We start from the raw sequence: 20,252 nt of genomic DNA, 5'->3' as shown, positions 1-20,252 counted from the left end.
GAATTTGGAAGGGTTTGGATTGATTAAGCTTCAGGGAAATTATGAATAAAAACATAAATTTTACAATAGGGGTGGGAAGAAAACATCCCACTGTCCACAGTGATGAAATGAAGATGGCTGGAGAGGGCAAAAGAACCAGGAGGTAATATATTAGCAAATGTCAATGTGAATAGCCTAGTGTATGATACTTCTAACTTATCCTCACATTTAAGGTCCTCTCTGTTTCAACCTCAGATGACCTTTCTAGACTTATTGTTCCCCTAAATATATTCTTTGTGTCAGTCACTACTGTATTAACATTTCCCTGAAAATGTCTTGAGCATTTTTTTACCTATGCAAGTTGGTTTGTGCCATTTACTCTTTGGTCTGCCTTCTCCTTCCGTCTCCACTTTAAAACTCTTACCTTACCTTACCTGTCTCTTTGAGTTCTTAATCAAATCTATTTGTCTCATTTAGAAGGAACCTCTAAATTTCCAAAAATATATATATGTGTGTATAGAAGTGTGTATATCTGTTGTGTATATATGTTATTACTGATTTAGAGCTAGAATATGCTCCATTTTATTAGTATGAAAATTTATGGAATTAGTTCCTTTATCTCTTCAGATATCCCTGAGGGAACTCTCTGGACTCAGCATTATTAGCTTCAGAGAACTTAAAGTTTTATTATGTCTCTTTTCAAATGTACTAAAACTGTGCTAGGATGTTTAGTCAATATCATTATTTTTCTATAGTTTGGTAAAGTTCTAAAGGAGGCTTTTAAAAAATGGCTCTAGAAATCTTATTAAAAATGACCATTGTTTTAAAATATATTCAGCATGTGTGTGTTTTTTGCAGGTAGTGCTATTGAAGTTATCATTTCCTTTTAAAACTTGTTAACAATGGCAAACATTAATTGCAAAAAATTTTAAACTGAAAATTGATAGAAATAATTTTGGTGATATAAAAACATTCTTTAGATTTTAAGAAAATGCATGGATACTCAAGCATAGCAATATGCACTTGTTTAAAATTTCAGTAGAGACTGTGCTTTAATATTTGAAAACTATAAACCTTTCCAGGTATTGTATCATTAAAAGTATTTTGTCATTTTAGGTAGCCATTTTTCATGTTCTAAAATTGTCTGTCAGTCAGAATACTGACGTCAGCAGAATTTGTATGTGTTGGTGGTTTAGTCTAACTTATGCTACACAGATCATGTTCTGGCTACATGTGGTTTGGTGAGATATGAATGCATTAAAATGATGACCAAAATTAGAATGTAGTCTGAGTGGTACCTGTCTTCTCCACACACTGTCCCCCTCCTAACACATAAACACATTCTTTTTTCCTTCCCACCCCAAGGGGTGGATGCAACACATAGGAGAAAAAGATGGTAAGAGTTTAGAAAAGCAAGTGAAAATGAACTTGCATCTATTTCGTTAGCTGAGGAGAACTGATCAGTAAAGAGACTCGGGAACATCCCTTCCCACCCCCTCAACAAGAAGTCCAGTCAGTTAATTATAAAGAGTGATGACATCAGTAAACATATATTAAACATTTTCCTATAATGTCTAGAGTATTTAAAAAATAAGAGGAATGTAAACTTCAAGGAATAGACTACTTGGAAAAACTAGAGACAGTATACTGACAGGTAAAGAGTAAAATGATTTGATTATAGAGTGGACCTAACTGCTGGTTAACATTAAGCAAAAAATAGTTGATGTTGAGTTTGGGTGGTGAGTCTTAAAGGTAATAGTGGATTTAGAGTGAAGCAGAAGAATGAAAATATTCCAGGTCAGGAGACCATCCTGAGGAGAAGCTGTGAAGCCAAGAGGGCCAGTATTTGCATGAAGAAATTCCTAAGATACGCCAGCTCACAGCTGAGGAGGAGCAATGTTAGGGCATGGTTGGCAATGGGTATAACTGCTCACGAACCTTAAATGCTACATAGAGATTTGACTTGAAAGAGTATCATGGTTAGAGTATCATGGTTAGTAGGCAGTCACAGGAGCCACATATTTTAGGAAGCATAGGCAAGCCAGAGGAGAGCAAGGGAAGTCTTTAAGGAGACTATTTCAGTTATCTGATAATGAGATATTGAAGATTGAGTCTGCAAGTATTGAATTTGAGGGAAACTTTGAAACAACCTGGAGAACTTGATGAATAGATATATATTGTCCTCCCTTGTCATGGGCACTTTTAGTAGTCCTTAAAGAGCAGGCACAGTGTAGCCCAGACTAGTGTATTGTAATATGTATTTTTGCTGGTAGGTTAATAATTTTTTAAAAGAAATTTCCAGTGTGTTAACACGTGTAGAGAACTTTGTAAAATAACCTGTGTTTCTTGTACTTGTGTGACATTGTGAACTAAGTGGATAAGGACTAAAGGCACAGAAACTGAGACAGTAGGAAATATTTCTCCTGTGGGGTTGTTATTGATGATCTGTGTTTTCCTTCTTCCCATTCGCATACATCCTTCCTTAGACTGTTTTTCTTCCTATCTTCTTTTTCTCCATTATTCCATCTTTCCTTTGCTATCTTCCACCACTTCCATTCTTTTTCTTTCATGTATTTGACTCAAGCCTGCCTGTTCCCCCCCCCACCCCCGGTTAGTTTTGTTTGTTTAAATTTTTATTGGAATATAGTTGATTTACAAGGTTGAGTTAATTTCAGGTATACAGCAAACTAAATCAGTTGTACATATACCTATATCCACTCTTCCTTGCCTGGGTTAATTGGCATGTGTGGACATTGCTTAGTTCTGACCCATTCCATAGGAGTTCTCTGACCCATTTCGTAAGGTAAGGTTAATTAGGACTTTATGAAACATTATCCTCAATTGTTATTGTTGTAAAATGTAACATACTTAAAGAAAATTAAACAAACATAAGTATACATCTTTACATGTTATTTATAAAATAAACATTCATAACTATCACTTGGGTCGAGAAATAAAAAATTGCTATCATCCCAGAAGCTTCCAAAATCCCCTGCATACCGTTTCCCAGTCACATCTTATCTTTTAATTGACATCATTTATTGCTGCAGTTGTTCTCTTCCTAACCTTTTTTATGCCCCTCCCCCAACACGTATGTGTTGTATTCCCCCCGCCCCCCACACACATTCACACACACCTGTGCACACAATCTGTTCTGTTAGAAGGTGGCGCTCTAGACATGACCAAGAGAATATAGAGGCTGAAGCTGCACCTCCTCTTATTAGAAAGGTTTGAGAAAAGTACAGAGAACTTCTTAGCAGTATGCCGATGAGTATCTTCAAGTCTGATTGAGAGAAATAGGAAGTCACCTTTGAATGAGAAAGGTAATTTACACGAATTCTTTCTTATCAGGCCTTTGACTCCCCTCTGCTGTCTATACACACACTAAATAATAAAACACATACACAGCCCCACCCATTTGAAGTGCCATCTTAATACATAGATGCCGAGTTCCTCTTCAGGAAAAAAGTATTTAGCCAGATGTAAAGGTATCTGATGCTCCTTACAGTAAATATTACCTTTTAGAACCCTTAATTTTATAATAAATATATAACCACACAGGTTTTTTTGGGGGGAAATAGATAATATACAAGTCAAAATAAAGTTACTTAAAGACATAGGGCATGTTGTTTTGCTCTATTTTGTGGTATATATTTTGAACTTTTATAAAAAAGATTGACTTTTGTTTTGGAATTGTCTAAGATTCTAAGTAACCTCCTTTAAGATTAAATAGTAGTAGAGAATAGTTGATAAAAAGCTTTGCAAAGAATATATTAGCTGTACTTGGGATAAGCCTTAAATCATGTAGAGAGATTTAAAATGATGCCTAAAATACTGTTATACCTGATACTATAGTTTTCAAAATTCAAAGTAGATGTTTTTCTTTGTCATAATTTTAATTCATTTTTGAGTGTGCATAGTACATTCATGTGATCAGATTAAGTGATATAAAAATGTATTCAGTGAAAAGTGTTCCTTCCTCATCCTTGTATATGTTCTACTGGTAATTAAGACTTTTTATGAAAGATAAAATGTGAATTTGGGGCAAAGATGGACTGATAGACATAAAGTGACATATAGTAGAATAGAGAGCCCAGAAACAGACCAAGACGTTTGATATGGACATTTGATTTAGGACAGTGTGGCACTGTAGAGCTGTGGTAAGGAGGGTCTTTTCTACAGGTGATGTAGGGGGTACTGTATATCTGTATTGAAAAAAATGAAAACTGACCCCTACCTCACACCATATAAAAAATAAGGTGCAGATGGATTGTAAACCTAAATATGAAAGATAGAAATATAAAGTTTTAAAAAGAAGACTTCATTTTATGGAGTAGACTAGAGACAGGATTAATCTCTCCTCCCTTAAAAACAAAACTATCTGCCCCACCCCTCTCTCCCCTAGGAAATTCCAGAAACAGTGAAATCAGTTATTTACACTGACAATTAAGCCATAAAATATTATTTGAAGGGACTTCCCTGGTGGCGCAATGGTTAAGAATCCACCTGCCAATGCAGGGGACATGGGTTCGATCCCTGGTCCGGGAAGATCCCACATGCCGCGGAGCCACTAAGCCTGTGCGCTAGAGCCCGTGAGCCACAACTACTGAGCCCATGTGCCACAACTACTGAAGCCCGTGCACCTAGAGCCTGTGCTCTGCAACAAGAGAAGCCCCCACAATGAGAAGCCTGTGCACTGCAACGAAGAGTAGCTCCCGCTTGCTGCACCTAGAGAAAGCCCGTGTGCAGCAACAAAGACCCAATGCAACCAGAAAAAAAAATTTGAATAATTGAGAGTAAATTCAACTGATCTTCCTTTTCTCCTTTTATATTACACACATTCAAGTACATAAAAGACCCAGGCACCCCTTCCTAGTCTTTTTTTTGTTAAAGCTATTCATTCACATCTTTTTTTATAAAACTGGCATTTCCTTTAAAACAGAATTGCATAAAAGAGAAGTTTTACTGTTCTACCAAGCAAAAATTCATGTAAGTGTTAAAAAGTAAAGATATCTTATGTCTATGTTCTTTCAGGGCAATTAAAGCATTTCAGGAGGTGCTTTATGTTGATCCCAGCTTTTGTCGAGCCAAGGAAATTCATTTACGGCTTGGTCTTATGTTCAAAGTGAACACAGACTATGAGTCTAGTTTAAAGGTAGGTTGTTGGGTTTTTTCTGAGATACAATGTTTCATTTCTGTGGGGTCTTTGGGGGGGTTGTTAAATATTAGAACATTGAGAAATGTTGTAATTTATATGGTACTTCAAAAGAAAATTTGAAAATTTAGATGAAAGAACTGTTTATCAGCTATGAACTGGAAGATACATAAGTTTGGGTTTCTAATTATATCATTAAACTTTTTTTTTTTTTTTGAGTTTTAATTGTGGTGTGTTATCAGGAAAGGGTGAAGGTTTCAGTCTCAATTTGGACATCTGAATCACTCTGCCATTAGTGATTGGCAACCATAGAGGTCAGAGGCAGCTGCTTAATGATTCTGTATCTGTGACCCCATCATTGACTGTTTACTTGTATGGGTCTCACTAGAAATCTCTCCACCTCTACCAGCAAAGCACGTCTCATATCTTAAATATAAAAACGTGTGTTCTTTGCTAGTCATTTGAACTGCTGGTTTGTGAGTATAAACATTGTTGGGCAAAAACATTGTTGGTTAAATATTTTACTTTCTATAGAATTTAACATTTCTCAAGTTTTTCATTTAGTTTCTTGTGCTGTCTATGCCATCACTTTAGGTCTTACTGGGCTTTTCACGAAGATAGTGCTTCCCTGCTCGACAAAAGTATTGCTTTTTAAAAGGATTAGAAGTTCTAGGAAAAGCTTAAATTTTTGTGAATCTATGACTATTTATAATGGTTGCCATGTTCTAAATATCTCCGTTGCAGATTATCTTCATTCTGAAGGGTCAGGAGGGAGATAAACAATGACTTTACAGTAGGTTGTAGTTTGAATTCACTAGTAAGGAACTACTGAAATAAATAAATAAATAAAACTGTATTTAAGAGTGCCTAATTGTTCTAGAGTTTTAAAGTAGACAGTTTTGCAAATACTGTTTCTATCTTTCATGAGTTTATAAAGAACAATGCTGATGGTACGAAAGAGAGGTATACAGTCCAAAACACTAAAATAAGTAGATTGTGAAAGTATTCAGATCACACAGTTCTCAGAGGTAAGTGAAATTTGAGAAATAGGCCCTAGGGCAAATGTAAGTAATGTGGAGACTAAGGGCTGGCCTAGCAGTTATCAATTTTCTTCAAGTTTAGAGCAGCATGTCTCAAACTATATGTTCACATGTGAGTGGACTTGAAATGGAAAATAAGTTCAGATATGCCACCTTGCATATTTTGACCTCCTCTTGGGCATTCACAGTGTATACTAGCAAACCAGACTCTTAAAATGCTTATAATACAAAGTCAAGTTATTTGAGCTTTTTACAGAACTGTCACAATATGGTTATTGTGTGTTGCAGAAGTGTAAGTGTTGCTCAGGAAATATATTTGAGTGGAAAAAAGTAATGAGATTTGTCCCAAATTATGGAATGTAGCTATCTCTGAATATCAGTACAGTGGTACCTTAAACAATTCTATGGATGCAAAACTCTCTTTCCATGAAGGTGGCAATATTTAAAATCCCCTTTAATTAGGGGAAACAGTGTTGAGAAGTGTTCCATGGCTAATTCAAAGTGTTCTTGCTTACTACTGTTCAACAGAAACCTTCCTGTATACAACTTTTAATTTGTTCAGGCGTAAAGACTAATAAACTTTCAAGTCATAGCGATTTTAGCAAGATTGCCTTAAGTAAGTGCAGTCTTCTGGTTTGGGGCCTTTCTTCCATTTATTTAAAATACTTGATACCATTCTGATGTTTGTTTCATTTCCATGAACATAGAAAAGAATTTCAGGAGTCCTTGATATTTCTCTTCCCCATAATGAGAAGATTTCATTTGATTTTTATCTCATCTTGACATTGGCATTTTAAGGCTTCTCTCTCCAGTATTCCTCGTCTATTTTCAGGAGAATTTTAGGCATGAACATATGTAGTTGAAGAGGAGGTATTTCAGTATATTACTGTAAGTGCTTAGCATTTAGTGTAAGTGAAGGTAGGAATCAGAAGGAATGATATGCCCCATTCTCCTTAGGTGGCCTTCAGTTTTCCTACAGTGGACTGGCTAGTACTTTACCTTTATGGATAGATGTGGAGCCTCTGGTGACTTTTCCACTACATGAAGTTGTTTCCTAGCACAGTGTATTGGTATAGATGCTATGGGCTGCAACCTCAGAAACCTCCCAACTGAAGCTGATTAAAATGACAAAAAAAAAGTAGCTCATATAATGTAAAGTCCAGCCTTCAGGATTGGTTGATTCAGCCGATCCAGTGTTTCACTAAGGATTCATTTTCTTCTCTGTTCTGTGTTGGCTTTTTTTTTTTTTTTTGCGGTACAGGGCCCCTCACTGTTGTGGCCTCTCGCGTTGTGGAGCACAGGCTCCGGACGCACAGGCTCAGCGGCCATGGCTCGTGGGCCCAGCCACTCCGCAGCATGTGGGATCCTCCCGGACCGGGGCATGAACCCATGTCCCCTGCATCGGCAGGCGGACTCTCAACCACTGTGCCACCAGGGAAGCCCCTGTGTTGGCTTATTCTTAAGGCTGGTTGCCAGGTACACAGTGAGATGATTTCTTTTTCAGTGTCTCATAAAGAAAAGCACCTGTACCACTACTCTACATTATAGAGTAACTCTATAATGTAGAGTAGTGGTATAGGTGCTTAGTATAGTGCTGGCATATAGGAAGTGCTCAGTAAATACCTGATTTATCATGTTATAGAGGAGAAAGATCCTGACTTCCTGTTGATCTTTTCAAGAATATTTCACTTTGCATCGCATTGGCCAGAATTAGACCACGTGGCTATTCTCAGTGATTCCTTATCAAAGGTGTGATTATTCTTAGACCAGTTATGCCCAGTTTTTGAACAGAGCTTGATTTCCTGAATACACTGTTCCTGTCTAATAGAGAGTGAGGGGTGGGTAAAAAGAGTATTTTGGTATGGGAGTGGTGCATACAATCTGTCCATTACACATCTGGTCTTCTCTGCCTCATTTCCTTTCCCTCTGGGATGGAGAGATACAACATATACAGTATGTTTTAGATGGTAAAATATTTAAATAAAATACAGTTTATTTTCATAATAGATTCCTTCTTTTCACCCACACATGAAATGCATTCCAGGGCCTCCTGTTTTATTTCTATCTCTGGTAATAACTTTTCTCCCAAAATGTATTTCTGAAGCAGATTCATTCTGTTTTGGTACTGTGTAAACAGCTCTCAGAGCAGGTAAATTGGGTTTTAAAATTTGACCCTGCCAGTAAACTAATTGTGTGACTTTGGGCAAGATGCCTAACTTTTCTGATCCTCTTTGTGTCTGTAGAACTGGAATAACTGTACATACTCCACAAGATTGTTAAAAGATTAAATAATATATATATCGAAGTATCTGACAAATAAGTTTTTTCAGCCCTTCTTTCTTAGTTCTCAGTTTATCTACCATATCTAAAACTCCTCTAATTTGGGGCCTAGTATAGATATTGTTTGTGGGAAATCCATTTTCCCGTCCTAGAATTGACTACTTGTATTTTTGTCACCCTGCCCATCCTCAGAAATGTGAAGTTAATGCCCAGCTTACTTTTCAATCAGATGGTGTTATTTTTCCATTAAATTGGCCAATAAAGATTTCATGTGTTTAGTTGAGTGGTGGAAGTACCAATTCTTAATTTATTAACTAGTTTAGTACTATCTGAACCAGAGTCCATTTCAGGGTGACATTTCTACATGATATTTTGTTGTTTTTCTTTCCTGCTTCAGATAATATCCCCCCAGGTGAGATTGGTTGCCTGTTTACCTCCATATAATTCAGAATTTTGTTTTATTACTTTTTAATGATATTAATGATAATTGCTTACATTTGTTATGTATTTAAGGCAGTGTGCTATCATTACTTCAGTAAAAGCACACCAATTTTGACAAGTAGTTTTATATAATGCCTCTAAGTTTTACTCCCTGGCAGACTATTAAAATTATTTCCCTCATATGAAGCTAATATAGGCAAAATAATATGTGATAACACCCCTACTTCAGTTAATGCCAGTGCATCTATTTAATTTAATGAAGATTATTAAAAATGTCTTCCTAATATTTACATATTTAAGTTTCCCTAAAATATGTCAGCATTAGAACTTTCTTGGATTTTTAAAGGTAAAGAGGGTGGCTTTTTTATGGGAACTTGTGGATAGTTGGCAATGTAAGTCCTCTTATAATTTGATATTTGAAGATGATAAGTGCTGATTGAAGGGATTAATATGAAAGGGTTAGGAAGATGAGAATTACTAATACAAGAGATGATTCTAAGGAAATGGGTTAAACTCAAATGAGACTTGTGTGTTAGCTTGGCATTTTACCAGGTGCTTAGTGTTTCTTGAATGGATAGATTAATGAAATGGAAGAGGCTATAAAATTACAAAATGCCTCATAGGATTGGCTGGAAACGTTGGGGAGAAAAAAAAAAGGCTGATTTTATTTGTCATCTCTTAACAGAATTTTTTTCTACGCAAACTGACAGTGCAGTTTTCTCTAGATGCCCCCTGTTCACCAGTTCATTCAGCCACCAGTCATGAAACTTCTGAGTGAAATAGCATTTCCACTTTTTATTTTTTTTACACTTTTCTCTAGAAAACTACATTTCCAGGTATCTGATTTAATCTCATATCCTTTATATAGACTCAGGAATTTTATTGTCATATTTTTTTATGCCGAGATATTAAGGCAGAAAGAATAAGTAAAGGCATCAGATGATAGGTACTTCCTTTTAGAAACCACTTTTGGAATCTGTGAAATGCCTCGTCTTTTATTATTTTATTCATTAATGTGTTTGTTTCATTTAATTAAGATACTTTGAACTCCATGTATTATAAAAATACTTGCTGAGAATTTGAATACTAGCTATTAAATTAATTTTAACCAGGCCTTAAGTTTCTAAGATATCTGTAATATTTTTTGTTGTTGAAGCTTTAACAGCATATTTTTATTAGTTCAGTTGTCTAAAGATAATAAAAGTTGCTATTATTTCTCCAAACCCACTCCTGCGCTGTTTCCTTCATCATGGTGAATAGCTTAACTCTGCCAGCTGGCTTTTTGAAAATTCGAGGCTTTTAAAATTTTTTAATTTTTTATTGAGGTATAATTGACATACAACTTTGAGTAAGTTTAATGTGTGTGTATAATGTGTTGATTTGATACATTTATATGTTGCAAAATAAACATTACCATAGCATTAGCTAACACCTCTACCATGTCACATTATTATCTTTTTTTTTTGGTGAGAACAATTAAGATCTGTCTCTTAGCAACTTTGAAGTTTATAGTACAGTATTGTTGACTGTAATCTCTATGCTGTGCATTAGATCTAGTTATCTACTACTTTCACATTTGTACCTTAAAATATCACCACCCCAATTCCCACTTTGGCAATGGAACTTGGTTTCACCTGAGTGTAATGTCCCTGTTCCTTTTGGCAGAGGATGGTTACTGCTGTTTGTTTTGTCTTCTGTCCATTTTTCCTCACTTGTGGACAGAAATTTTTTCCCTGATGTTTCCTTTTTCTGCTGTTCATCAACTTATACTTTACCTTTTAATCTTTTCTAGATATTATCTGGTATGAGGTGATCTGCTAATTGGTTTATCTAACCACTTAATAATGCTTTCTCCACTTCACTCTGCCTGCCCAGTTTTGTTTTTCCATTTGTTATTTATTTCTGCCCTGAGTTCTATTACATACCTTCAAGTGTGAAGTAGTGTAAATAGCTGAAGTACTTCAGTTCCTCAAATACATGTTTGAAAAGGACATGACTGCTCATAGATGTGTAGTAACCATCCTCTCTGATGTTGAGGGGTTGCGATGAGTCCAGGTTTCCCGTGTCAGGTTTCTCTCCTCAAATACATTTTAACTACAAGAAGTTGTTTCTAATCAAAAAGCATTTTTTGGTGTTTACTGATAACTACTTAAATTTGTGGTTGTAAATATTTGATCTTCAAATGCAGCTTTATGAAGCATTCAGTGTATCCAGTGTCACATTTTTTTTAAAGGTTACGTTCCAAAATAGCATTTTACAATGCAAATTGTTACATTATCCCCTTTATAAAATATGTTATGTTTGCTTTGTATTTGTTATTTGTGTACATATTAGTCTTATTTTGATATGAACACAAATTGTACACTAGATTTAAAGAACTTGAAAATTAAGTCAGTACATATTCTGATCATTTGTGTACACAGATTAGACATATACTAGAACCAGTGTTTTAGAATTTCTAATCGGTTGCATACCTGTACTTTTATAAAATGTGGTAGAAAGGAGGAATTGGGAGATTAGGTAGGACCCAGTTACAGGAAGAAAGGTGAGCAAGATCTGTAGAATAAATGGGTTCTCATAGGATGGCTGCATGGATGCATGGATAAAAGGTAACACATCCTAGAGGTCTTAAGGAGTTTTAATAAAGGAGTTAATTTATTAACAGATTCAGTGTGGGTAGAGATTCCCCATTTATTGGTTTGAATCAGTTTTCTGTTAACTAAAGTATGGGATAAAGAAAGTAGCAGCAGGTTTTGGGACTGGGACGTGAAAAGCCTCCGAATGGAGATAGGTCATTTGGGAGTTTATCGAGTTGGAGGTACCTGAGGGATATCAGATATTGGTATAGACAAGTATAAGTTTGGAGCTGAAAAGAAGGGCTAGAAATAAGAATTTGAACATCTTCAGTATAGAATGTCTTTTGTCTTACTTTTTTGTTAAAGAAAGTCTTGGAAGAGACCAGATTGGTAAACTTGAAAAGAAGGAGCCTCTTTTGAGTCATGATTGCCAGGATCCATTAACTATTAGTCATTGGTGCAGTAGAGTCCTTCCTTGAAACTCTTGTAATAATCTTGTATTACAAAGAGAATGGAAGAACTGAGTTTGAGGGCTTTGAGAGAATCTCCATCAGATCAGCTTGGCCAGGCATCGTGGCTCATAAACGTTACCAGAACTTATCAGTTTTAGTTCTGTATCTTATTTTCAGAGACTAAATCCCTAAAGTAAGTACCGTCACATCCTAAGGCATTTCCCTAGTTTCATTCATTTATCATAGACTATTAGTTTTAGGAATTAAGTTTGTTGGGTTTAAATCATACTTTCAAAATTGTGGCGATCTGTAAAAATGAAAAAGAAAAAATAATTTACCTTTGACCTTCAAGAGTGCCTGACACCTTCCCTTCTCCCACTTAAACCATCCATAAAACCCTGTTTCATAAGGGCTGTGTACACATAAGTCGTTTCCTCAGCCTGAAGGACCTCTTTTCTTCCCTCAGCTATATCTTTTGGAGTCTGCTATGGAACTGTCTTTTAAGCTTCTATTAGGACATTAATTTCAGTGAGCCTTTTATTGAATTGCGTAGATGCATAGCCATAACAGAGTGCCTGGCGTAGAGTAAAAACCGGTTGCCAACATTTTATTCCTAAAAAGCTGCGTCTGCTTTAATTGAATATAGACAGCAGTATTGACTACACATACCTTGTCTACATAGACTGAAGTAAGGCTTTGGGGGTAAGCACACAATTTACAAGTTTTAAATATTGGCATTTAACCCTGACTGTGCACTGGAATAATTTGTAGAAGCTTTAATCTGGTTCACAGGGTGTGATCCCCAACCCACTGAATCAGAAAATCCAAGATTGGATATGGAATCCAAACATTGCTCCATATTAATAATTTATGCATACAACCATAATTTGTCAATTATGAAAAGTTATCTCATTGCTTGTCTTCAGAGTTGGGAATACAGTTGGAGGGTTCTACAGTTGAAAAGATTGTGAGATAATCACAGACTATATAACTAGAAGTAAAACTCTTTAAAGGGAAATAAAGTCTTGAAACTCAAGTTTTGTGTGTTTTACATCAATATAGATTTCCCCCTCCAGATAGAAATCAAGTTCCTTAGTGTATAGAAAGCAAAATACAATAAAGTTATTTTGAAATACTGAACAAGTCAAAGCCTTTTAAAGAGAAAGTGACTTTGGTGATAAAGATGTCAACAGAAATTGTAATGAATTGAACCTTGTACTAAATTGGACCAGAAGTGCTATTAAAAGGAAATCACTGTTAACATTAGGAAAAATAAAGTCTTAGGTAAATCTTCTTGCTTGGAAATTAATTTTCTATAGAATGCTTTCTGCCTTGAGGTTTGTATACAGTCTTTGAACTGCAGAAGCCTCTACTGCGTAGTAAGTATTTCACACAGCAGTAGTCAGTTTCAGTACTGCAATATTTCGGTGTGAGGTACAGTTATTTCCTAGCTCTTTCTGTTGGTTGCAGCGATGGGTGCTAGATATTTTACCATGGCATCTTCAAGGTTTGGGGCTGATTATCATAGTTGATAGTTATTTCTCCTGGTTTATATGTTAAAGATACATCTATTTTGCATCCGGTTTAGATACTGGAAATGAAACTGCGAAGTCATGCCATCCCCACCCTAGTCCCTCATCTCCCTTTAGTTTACTGAAAGGTGTGTCAGTGGTTTTCTTTATGTGGGGTGGTTTTGTGTGGCTGTTCTTAGTTTCTTAAACTTAAGTAGTTATTCTGTAAGTTCTTTCATTCTCACAGGCCTGTTTTTGAATATGTACTCTTTTGCTGAGTTAATTTTTAGACATCATTGTGGTTTGGAAATGTTTAATATTTCATGATATTTGGGGTTTGAAATGGTGCGTCAGTGACTTCATTGCTGATTTTAAGATTGATTGATAATTATATAAAACATGGTCCAGAGCTACTTCTGCCAGTTTTCGCTGCAGGACCTTGAATATTGATAGATGAAATGTAGGTTGGGCAATTCGAATTATGCATCTCTGCTCTTCGTGGGATTTCAGTGAAATAGCAAAACTAAAATACTGCCATCTTAAAGGGTGTTTTTTTGCAGGTCAGTTTGTATCCTTTGGCTCAGCTAGGAAAGGTCTGTCTTCTTTTATCTAAATATTAATTTATGCTGGCAGGATAGATTAGGCTTAGAAATGTAGTACAGTCTGAATGTGTGGCTTCTGTGCCTCTTTTTGTCTAGAGGAAAACAACTGGTTATAAAGCGTGCTTTGCTCTCATAGTACTCACTTTTTAAAATAGTCTGTTTTCTATTGCTGTGGTAGCACACTAAAAGGATGTTTGAGGACATACAATCTGCTTTGTAGGCCAGGGGAAAATAAAAGCAGTTCTAGAAGTGTTCAGATGTTGGATTTTTTTTCATTCGGTCAATCACGGCAAATAATTTTTCACTCTTGGTTTGTTGATCATTGTGTCCCTAGTATCTGCATTGTCCTAAGGACATTATAGGGCCTTGAAGTATTTGTTGAATGGATTAAATATTTAACATTTAAGGGTCATAGTCATTTAGTTAGTAGCTTGCCCATTCAGAATATTACAACCCTTAAATGTTAAGAGTACTGCAAATGTAGGCTAGCCTAATTATGCAAGCACATAACAGACATTCGTGAATGAATGTAATAACTACTGATTCATACCATATTATGCCTTCTAATTTTTCTTTCACTGTAACACTTGGTAGCTGACATTATTTTTGTTAATTGAGGGTTCTAGTTGACCAAGTGCAGTTTTGTTGATTCTGTTCTGAAATACAGTACTAAAAGCTTGCTGCTGCTGATTCCTCTTGATAAGAAAGTTTTGATAAAGAAAGTTCTTTTTGGGCTTATATCTAGAAGTTGTCATTGTACATATCAATTTTCAGTTTATCCAGCAGTTAAAAAAATATAACTCTTTAGGCATTTGGATTGTGGACAGGAGTGGTAATTTTTAGAAAATGGTGTATACTTTGGCTTTTGATTACTTTTAATGGTAAAAATTTGTGGAGACTCAGAAAATTTGAATATACATTTCTGGAAATATTTTTTAGAAGAGTTCAAAGAGATTCACCTTTTTTAAATTTTAAATATTTTATACCATTTCTATTACTTGTATGCCTTCTCTTAGTTTATATAGCAGATTTAATGTTGATACACTAGATACCAGATGGCGTCCAGTGTTCTTGTTGATGATTTGTATTCTTATAAGTGTTACACCTTGAGTTTGACATGTATTTGGGGGGGGCAGGCTTATATGACATTATTACAAGTGGATGCTGTAAATTATTAGTGGTTTATTATTGCCTACACATATAATAGCATGTACATTCTAAAAGGATAATTGCATTTCATTTCTGTTGGTTGCAAGGATGGATGGGTGCTAGATATTTTACTATGGCATCTTCAGGTTTGGGGGTTGATGATCATAATTGATAGTTATTTCTGCTGATTTATGTCTTAATAGGTACATCTATTTTGCATCTGGTTTAGATACTAGAAATGAAACTATGAGGTCATGCCATCCCCACCCTACTCCCTCATCTCCCTTTAGTTTGCTGAAATGTGTATCAGTGGTTTTCTTTATGTGCATTGGTTTTGTGTGGCTATTTGATGCATTCTTTGTGGTACTTCACATACTTTTAAAATACACTAAATACAGTAATTATTGAAGAATCAGTAAAGGCAGATAGTTTTACCCTTTATGACAATTCTCATAGTCATTTTTTTAAAAAACATTCACATCATTTTGAGATAGTGGTGTTTAATACATTAATGCCATTGAACTTTTACTTTCAGTTTTTAAAATAATGATGTTTTCTATTTGATGTGTTCTATACCTAATACTTCCTATTTACTAGAAGACTTAAAAACCTGATTCTTTTTCCATATAAACAAAATTTATGTAGGATAACTTGATATCAAGTTAATTCTTACCCCAATTCTCCATTCTCAACTGTTTGAAGAAAATATTCAGCAACATGTTTGTTGCCAGCAGTAAATGTTCAAGGTAATGCTAGTTGGTTGTCTAGTATGTTTTATTTGCATAGCATAGTTTCATTATTATATTAGACCTTATATACCTGAAGATTATTTTCAAATACATTTATATGATTGAATTTAGTGCATTAATTTTCTCACTCTCTTCTTGCAGCATTTTCAGTTAGCTTTGGTTGACTGTAATCCCTGCACTTTGTCCAATGCTGAAAGTAAGTATTATTAAGTACCATAGTTCTCTGCATGTGTTCAGATCACTTCATGGCAAATAATAGTAATAATAATAATAGTCATAAATCCTGTGTAATTTTTTTCCCTAGAATTGTTGAATCTAACTGTATTTGTTGCCATGGCTACTTGTACAAATGGAACATGTGAGACCAGTTATTATGAGCAGCAGCCTGTGTCTAAAATAGATATGCCAGTGAACTGGGTTGTTGAATTAAATTATCTGTGCTAGTGAACAAGATTGATTATTTGTGTATTAATTACATTGTAGATGACTTGGGGGGATTAAAAACAGGGTTTGCCAATCTTTTAGGAAAACTGAGTATACAAAGATTCTTAAGTGTTAGCTCACTGATTCGGGCTTTGTGGTATTAAAATTATTGGTAATTATGAAGATATACTTTGACTTTCTATTATAGTTTTAAGCATCACACATAAAGATTGAGGTGAGATTTTTCAGTTAATTAAAAAAGAATGTGTGAAGCATGTTCTGATACAGTGGTTTTCTATAGACATTTTCTGCTTCTATGTATGTTTCTTTCCAAAAGCAGATTGGGTTGATTATGATGTGTTTATCAATATATATGTGTTGGCATATTTATTTAGTGTACTTTAAGGTAGCCAATAAAAGTTTAAAGAATATGCATTGGATTCAAGCTGGATTTCTTTAAAACTTTCTTAATTGAACAATAAAATTTATAATTAGAGTGTATGAAAAATTGAGTCATTCTTCATGAAAATTTCAGATCAGTCGAAAGATTCTAGGTTTTACAGAGTCAGTATTTTGCTGTAAGTGACTTCATTTTTTAATCATATAGAAAGGAGTTTAGTGAAGAGAAGTCTCAGTGGTAAAAACGCCCCCAAATGATTGAATCAGTGAAAAGAATGGTAGAAATTTGAATATAACTTGCATATAACATGAATTAAGACATAGTGTGGATTAAATCATTATCTAGACCAGACTAATTATCTCATAATTCTACTAAATGTAATTTTCTGAGAAAACTTAAAAGAATTCTATTTTCTTTAAATGAAACTCAGGATTTAGTACTGATCAGTGTATTTCCAGAACAAATGGTGGGAAGGTAACAAATGCAGCAATATTTTAGTTTCTAAGATGAGGATAAATTAGAAAAAGGATTTAACTCATTGATATATTAATTTATAAAATGTTAATTTTTTATACTTTTTCCTTAATTATATATCCAGGTTATATAAACCATCTAGAATATAAACCCTTAAAACCTTTTAAAATTAATTTATAGGAATAAAAAAAAATCTGATTTTCCTTTAATTGATTGTAGCTAGTGCCTAAAAACTAACTTTCATACGTACTTGTCAGTTTGAATGATAACCTTAGAGGGACGTCACATAAATTTCAAACTAATAAATTTTGTAAATCCTCATTTTATTCTACTCTGTTGAAGTTAAATCTTACTTGTAGATCATTGCTCCTGAAGGAAAACACCTATGTAGAATGAGTACCACAGGGCAGATCTTGTTGAATTTGAAGAGGACAGTTTGAACAATCATGGATACATTTTCGAGCTTACCACGACTCTCTTTCTGTTGGTTATTGAGAAGGGAAATAAGAGGGAGGGTGACCAATGTCCTGTTTTGCACAGGACTGAGGCGTTTCCCCAGACTCAGAACTTTGAGTGCTAAAAGGTTGGTCACTGTAATGCAAAGGGCATGTGCCTTATTTAGAGACATTAGGCCATTATAGTTCAGTTGATTTGGGTAGTTTATTTTTTTATTTTTTTGCGGTACGCGGGCTTCTCACTGTTGTGGCCTCTCCCGTTGCGGAGCACAGGCTCCGGACACGCAGGCTCAGCGACCATGGCTCACGGGCGCAGCCACTCCGTGGCATGTGGGATCTTCCCGGACCGGGGCACGAACCCGTGTCCCCTGCATCGGCAGGCTCTCAACCACTGTGCCACCAGGGAAGCCCTGGGTAGTTTATTTTTGACAATCAACATAGCTACTTGATAACCATGGTAATAATGGCTGATGTCTCACAGAGCACTAGCAAACACAGACTACTTAATTTGAGCTAGATATTATTCCTGTTTAAACATCAGGCTCTTTATTATCTTTGTAAAACTTATTTCTCTTCAAATTTTTTATATCATTACCTATTTAGATATGCCACAGACGTTGACTGTTTTTTGAAATCTTCCATGTTACTTTGTCGTGCTACAAAGTTCAGAAGATTTTAGAAAGTAAAGTGAGCTTTAAAAAAAAGTCTGTATGAGATTTCTGTTTTATGGCACAATTCATTTATGCAATTAAAGAAAATAAGTAGATACACTGGCCTCTTCTAGAGCTATTTAAGAGGGGTTAATTACAGTTTGTGTTTTGAAAGTAGAATCATGGTGATGTGAGCCTTCTCATATGATTGCCCCTTGGGATAAAATTGTTCCTTCTAGATTTAATTAATTCTATTAATTCTAAAAATAATGTATTAATTTCTGAAAAAAGTTTAATTTCAGAATGTTTTATGGCAATATTTGTTAAAAATTTCTACCTCTAATTGAGACTTGCCAAGTGGAGCTTTTTCTTAGTTGTATGGTTATGTTCCACTTTGAAGAGGACTTTTAAGAATTTAAATATAGATTGGTTTTCATACCACAAAAGATGATACTGGATTTAGTAACTCATGGGATAGGAAAGCCCTTGCTGAGCCTGGAGGAAGTTTGGGATGGTAATAGAATGCCACCGTGCTGCTGATCTTTTCTTCCATGTGACCTTTCCATGTCACCTTTGTTAGAGGAGTAGGAAGATTCAGGGGAGAAGGGCATAGATTTTCCATCTCTTCCTCATTCTCTTAACCTGTAACCCGGCCTCCCTCTAATGATGTAGTGAGGTGAGATGGACTGGAACTCTCAAGGGAGCTGTGTTGGAAAAGGGGACTAGGAAATAAGAAAACCCCTAAACAGATATAAGTAAAGGGGATATTTATATCTGTAGAACTTTTATTATTATTTTTATGTGCTTTTCACAAAATGTTGGTTTTCAACTTTTAAAGGTGATGTTTTTATTTTGCCTCATTTCTGATTATTTAACATACGATATTTAATGATTATATATGGAGAGGGCAGTACTTTACTGTTGATCCAAAAATGTTGTTTGATATTAAAGTTCATTATATATTTTGTTTTGGTGTTTATGCTTACTTACTTCAGCTGTTCCCAGGTGCTGGTCTAGGAATAGGTATCAGAATCCCTTGCAGAACTAAATAAAAAGGCACTTTTCCAGGCCTTGCCTGGGATCACTGAATATAATCTCAGGGATCTCTATTTTTAGTAAGCCTCCCAGGTGACTCTTACAGTTATGGGAGTCAGTGAGAGAGTTAGTTTATGATGACGATGAGAAATTGATGATAGCTGTGGACATTGTTTTTAAAGGTCCACATATATATTATGCATATAATTTTGAAAGGCTCCCAGACTCCTTGAAATTCAACTATGAAATCCAGGTAGATAGAACATTGAAAAAAAGATTTGTCATTGAAGGATGAAAATCATATTATTTAAGTAAACCAGAATCCAGTTTTGATTCCTGGTTCATTGTTGCTTTTGTTGAATCATTCATATTCTGGTGGTGCAGTATCAGGAAGAGTTGAAAACAGAAGCTGCAATACGTATATTTTTATTTGATTTTCAAGAGATACTTGTTAATGTTGAGACTGTTTACTATTCTTGCCTTCCAAGTGGTTTGACTTTAAAAAAAGATTATGAAGAACTCATAGAGAAATGCAACTTATTTCCTCTATGTGTTATTACTAGTGTCATCCTTGTCTATGACTTCTTTATAAACATTGATATGAAATATGGTATAAGGAAAAAATTGGAGAGTATTTTTGTTGTTGTTTTAATCAAACACTTTTTCTTTTTTGACTTGTAACTCAGGTTTTAAATACCATGTTTTGAAATGTATAGGTTATAAAAGTTTTCTTCATTTGTTTAATGTTGCCATTTTGAACTTTGTAAGAAGTATACCCACTTGCTATAGATTTTAATATTAATTTTAATAATTACATTGACAACAGTGAATACATGTGGTTTCTTATCATGTTCGTGTATATTTGTATATTCTGTTACTAA

The 20,252-nt window shown here is 34.9% G+C and overlaps 1 protein-coding gene across 9 annotated transcripts in view; it reads left to right on the top strand.

Annotated features, from left to right (window-relative positions):
* KDM6A (lysine demethylase 6A) overlaps positions 1-20,252 on the top strand; it is a 206,103-nt gene that overhangs the window by 114,528 nt on the left and 71,323 nt on the right. For 8 of the 9 annotated variants that reach the window (XM_022556398.3, XM_022556394.3, XM_022556389.3 and 5 more), the window contains exons 6-7: positions 5,014-5,134; positions 16,076-16,130. In XM_022556398.3, coding sequence (XP_022412106.1) covers positions 5,014-5,134; positions 16,076-16,130 — 176 coding nt within the window. The remainder of the gene's footprint in view (positions 1-5,013; positions 5,135-16,075; positions 16,131-20,252) is intronic. The other variant, XM_089904598.1, reaches the window with a different exon arrangement.

This window comes from Delphinapterus leucas, chromosome X, assembly GCF_059928025.1.
Source record: "Delphinapterus leucas isolate spDelLeu-1000000601 "Yukka" chromosome X, BTC_Dleu_Yukka2, whole genome shotgun sequence".
In the NCBI taxonomy this organism is placed as follows: domain Eukaryota; kingdom Metazoa; phylum Chordata; class Mammalia; order Artiodactyla; family Monodontidae; genus Delphinapterus; species Delphinapterus leucas.
This window is presented reverse-complemented; position numbering and strand designations above follow the sequence as displayed.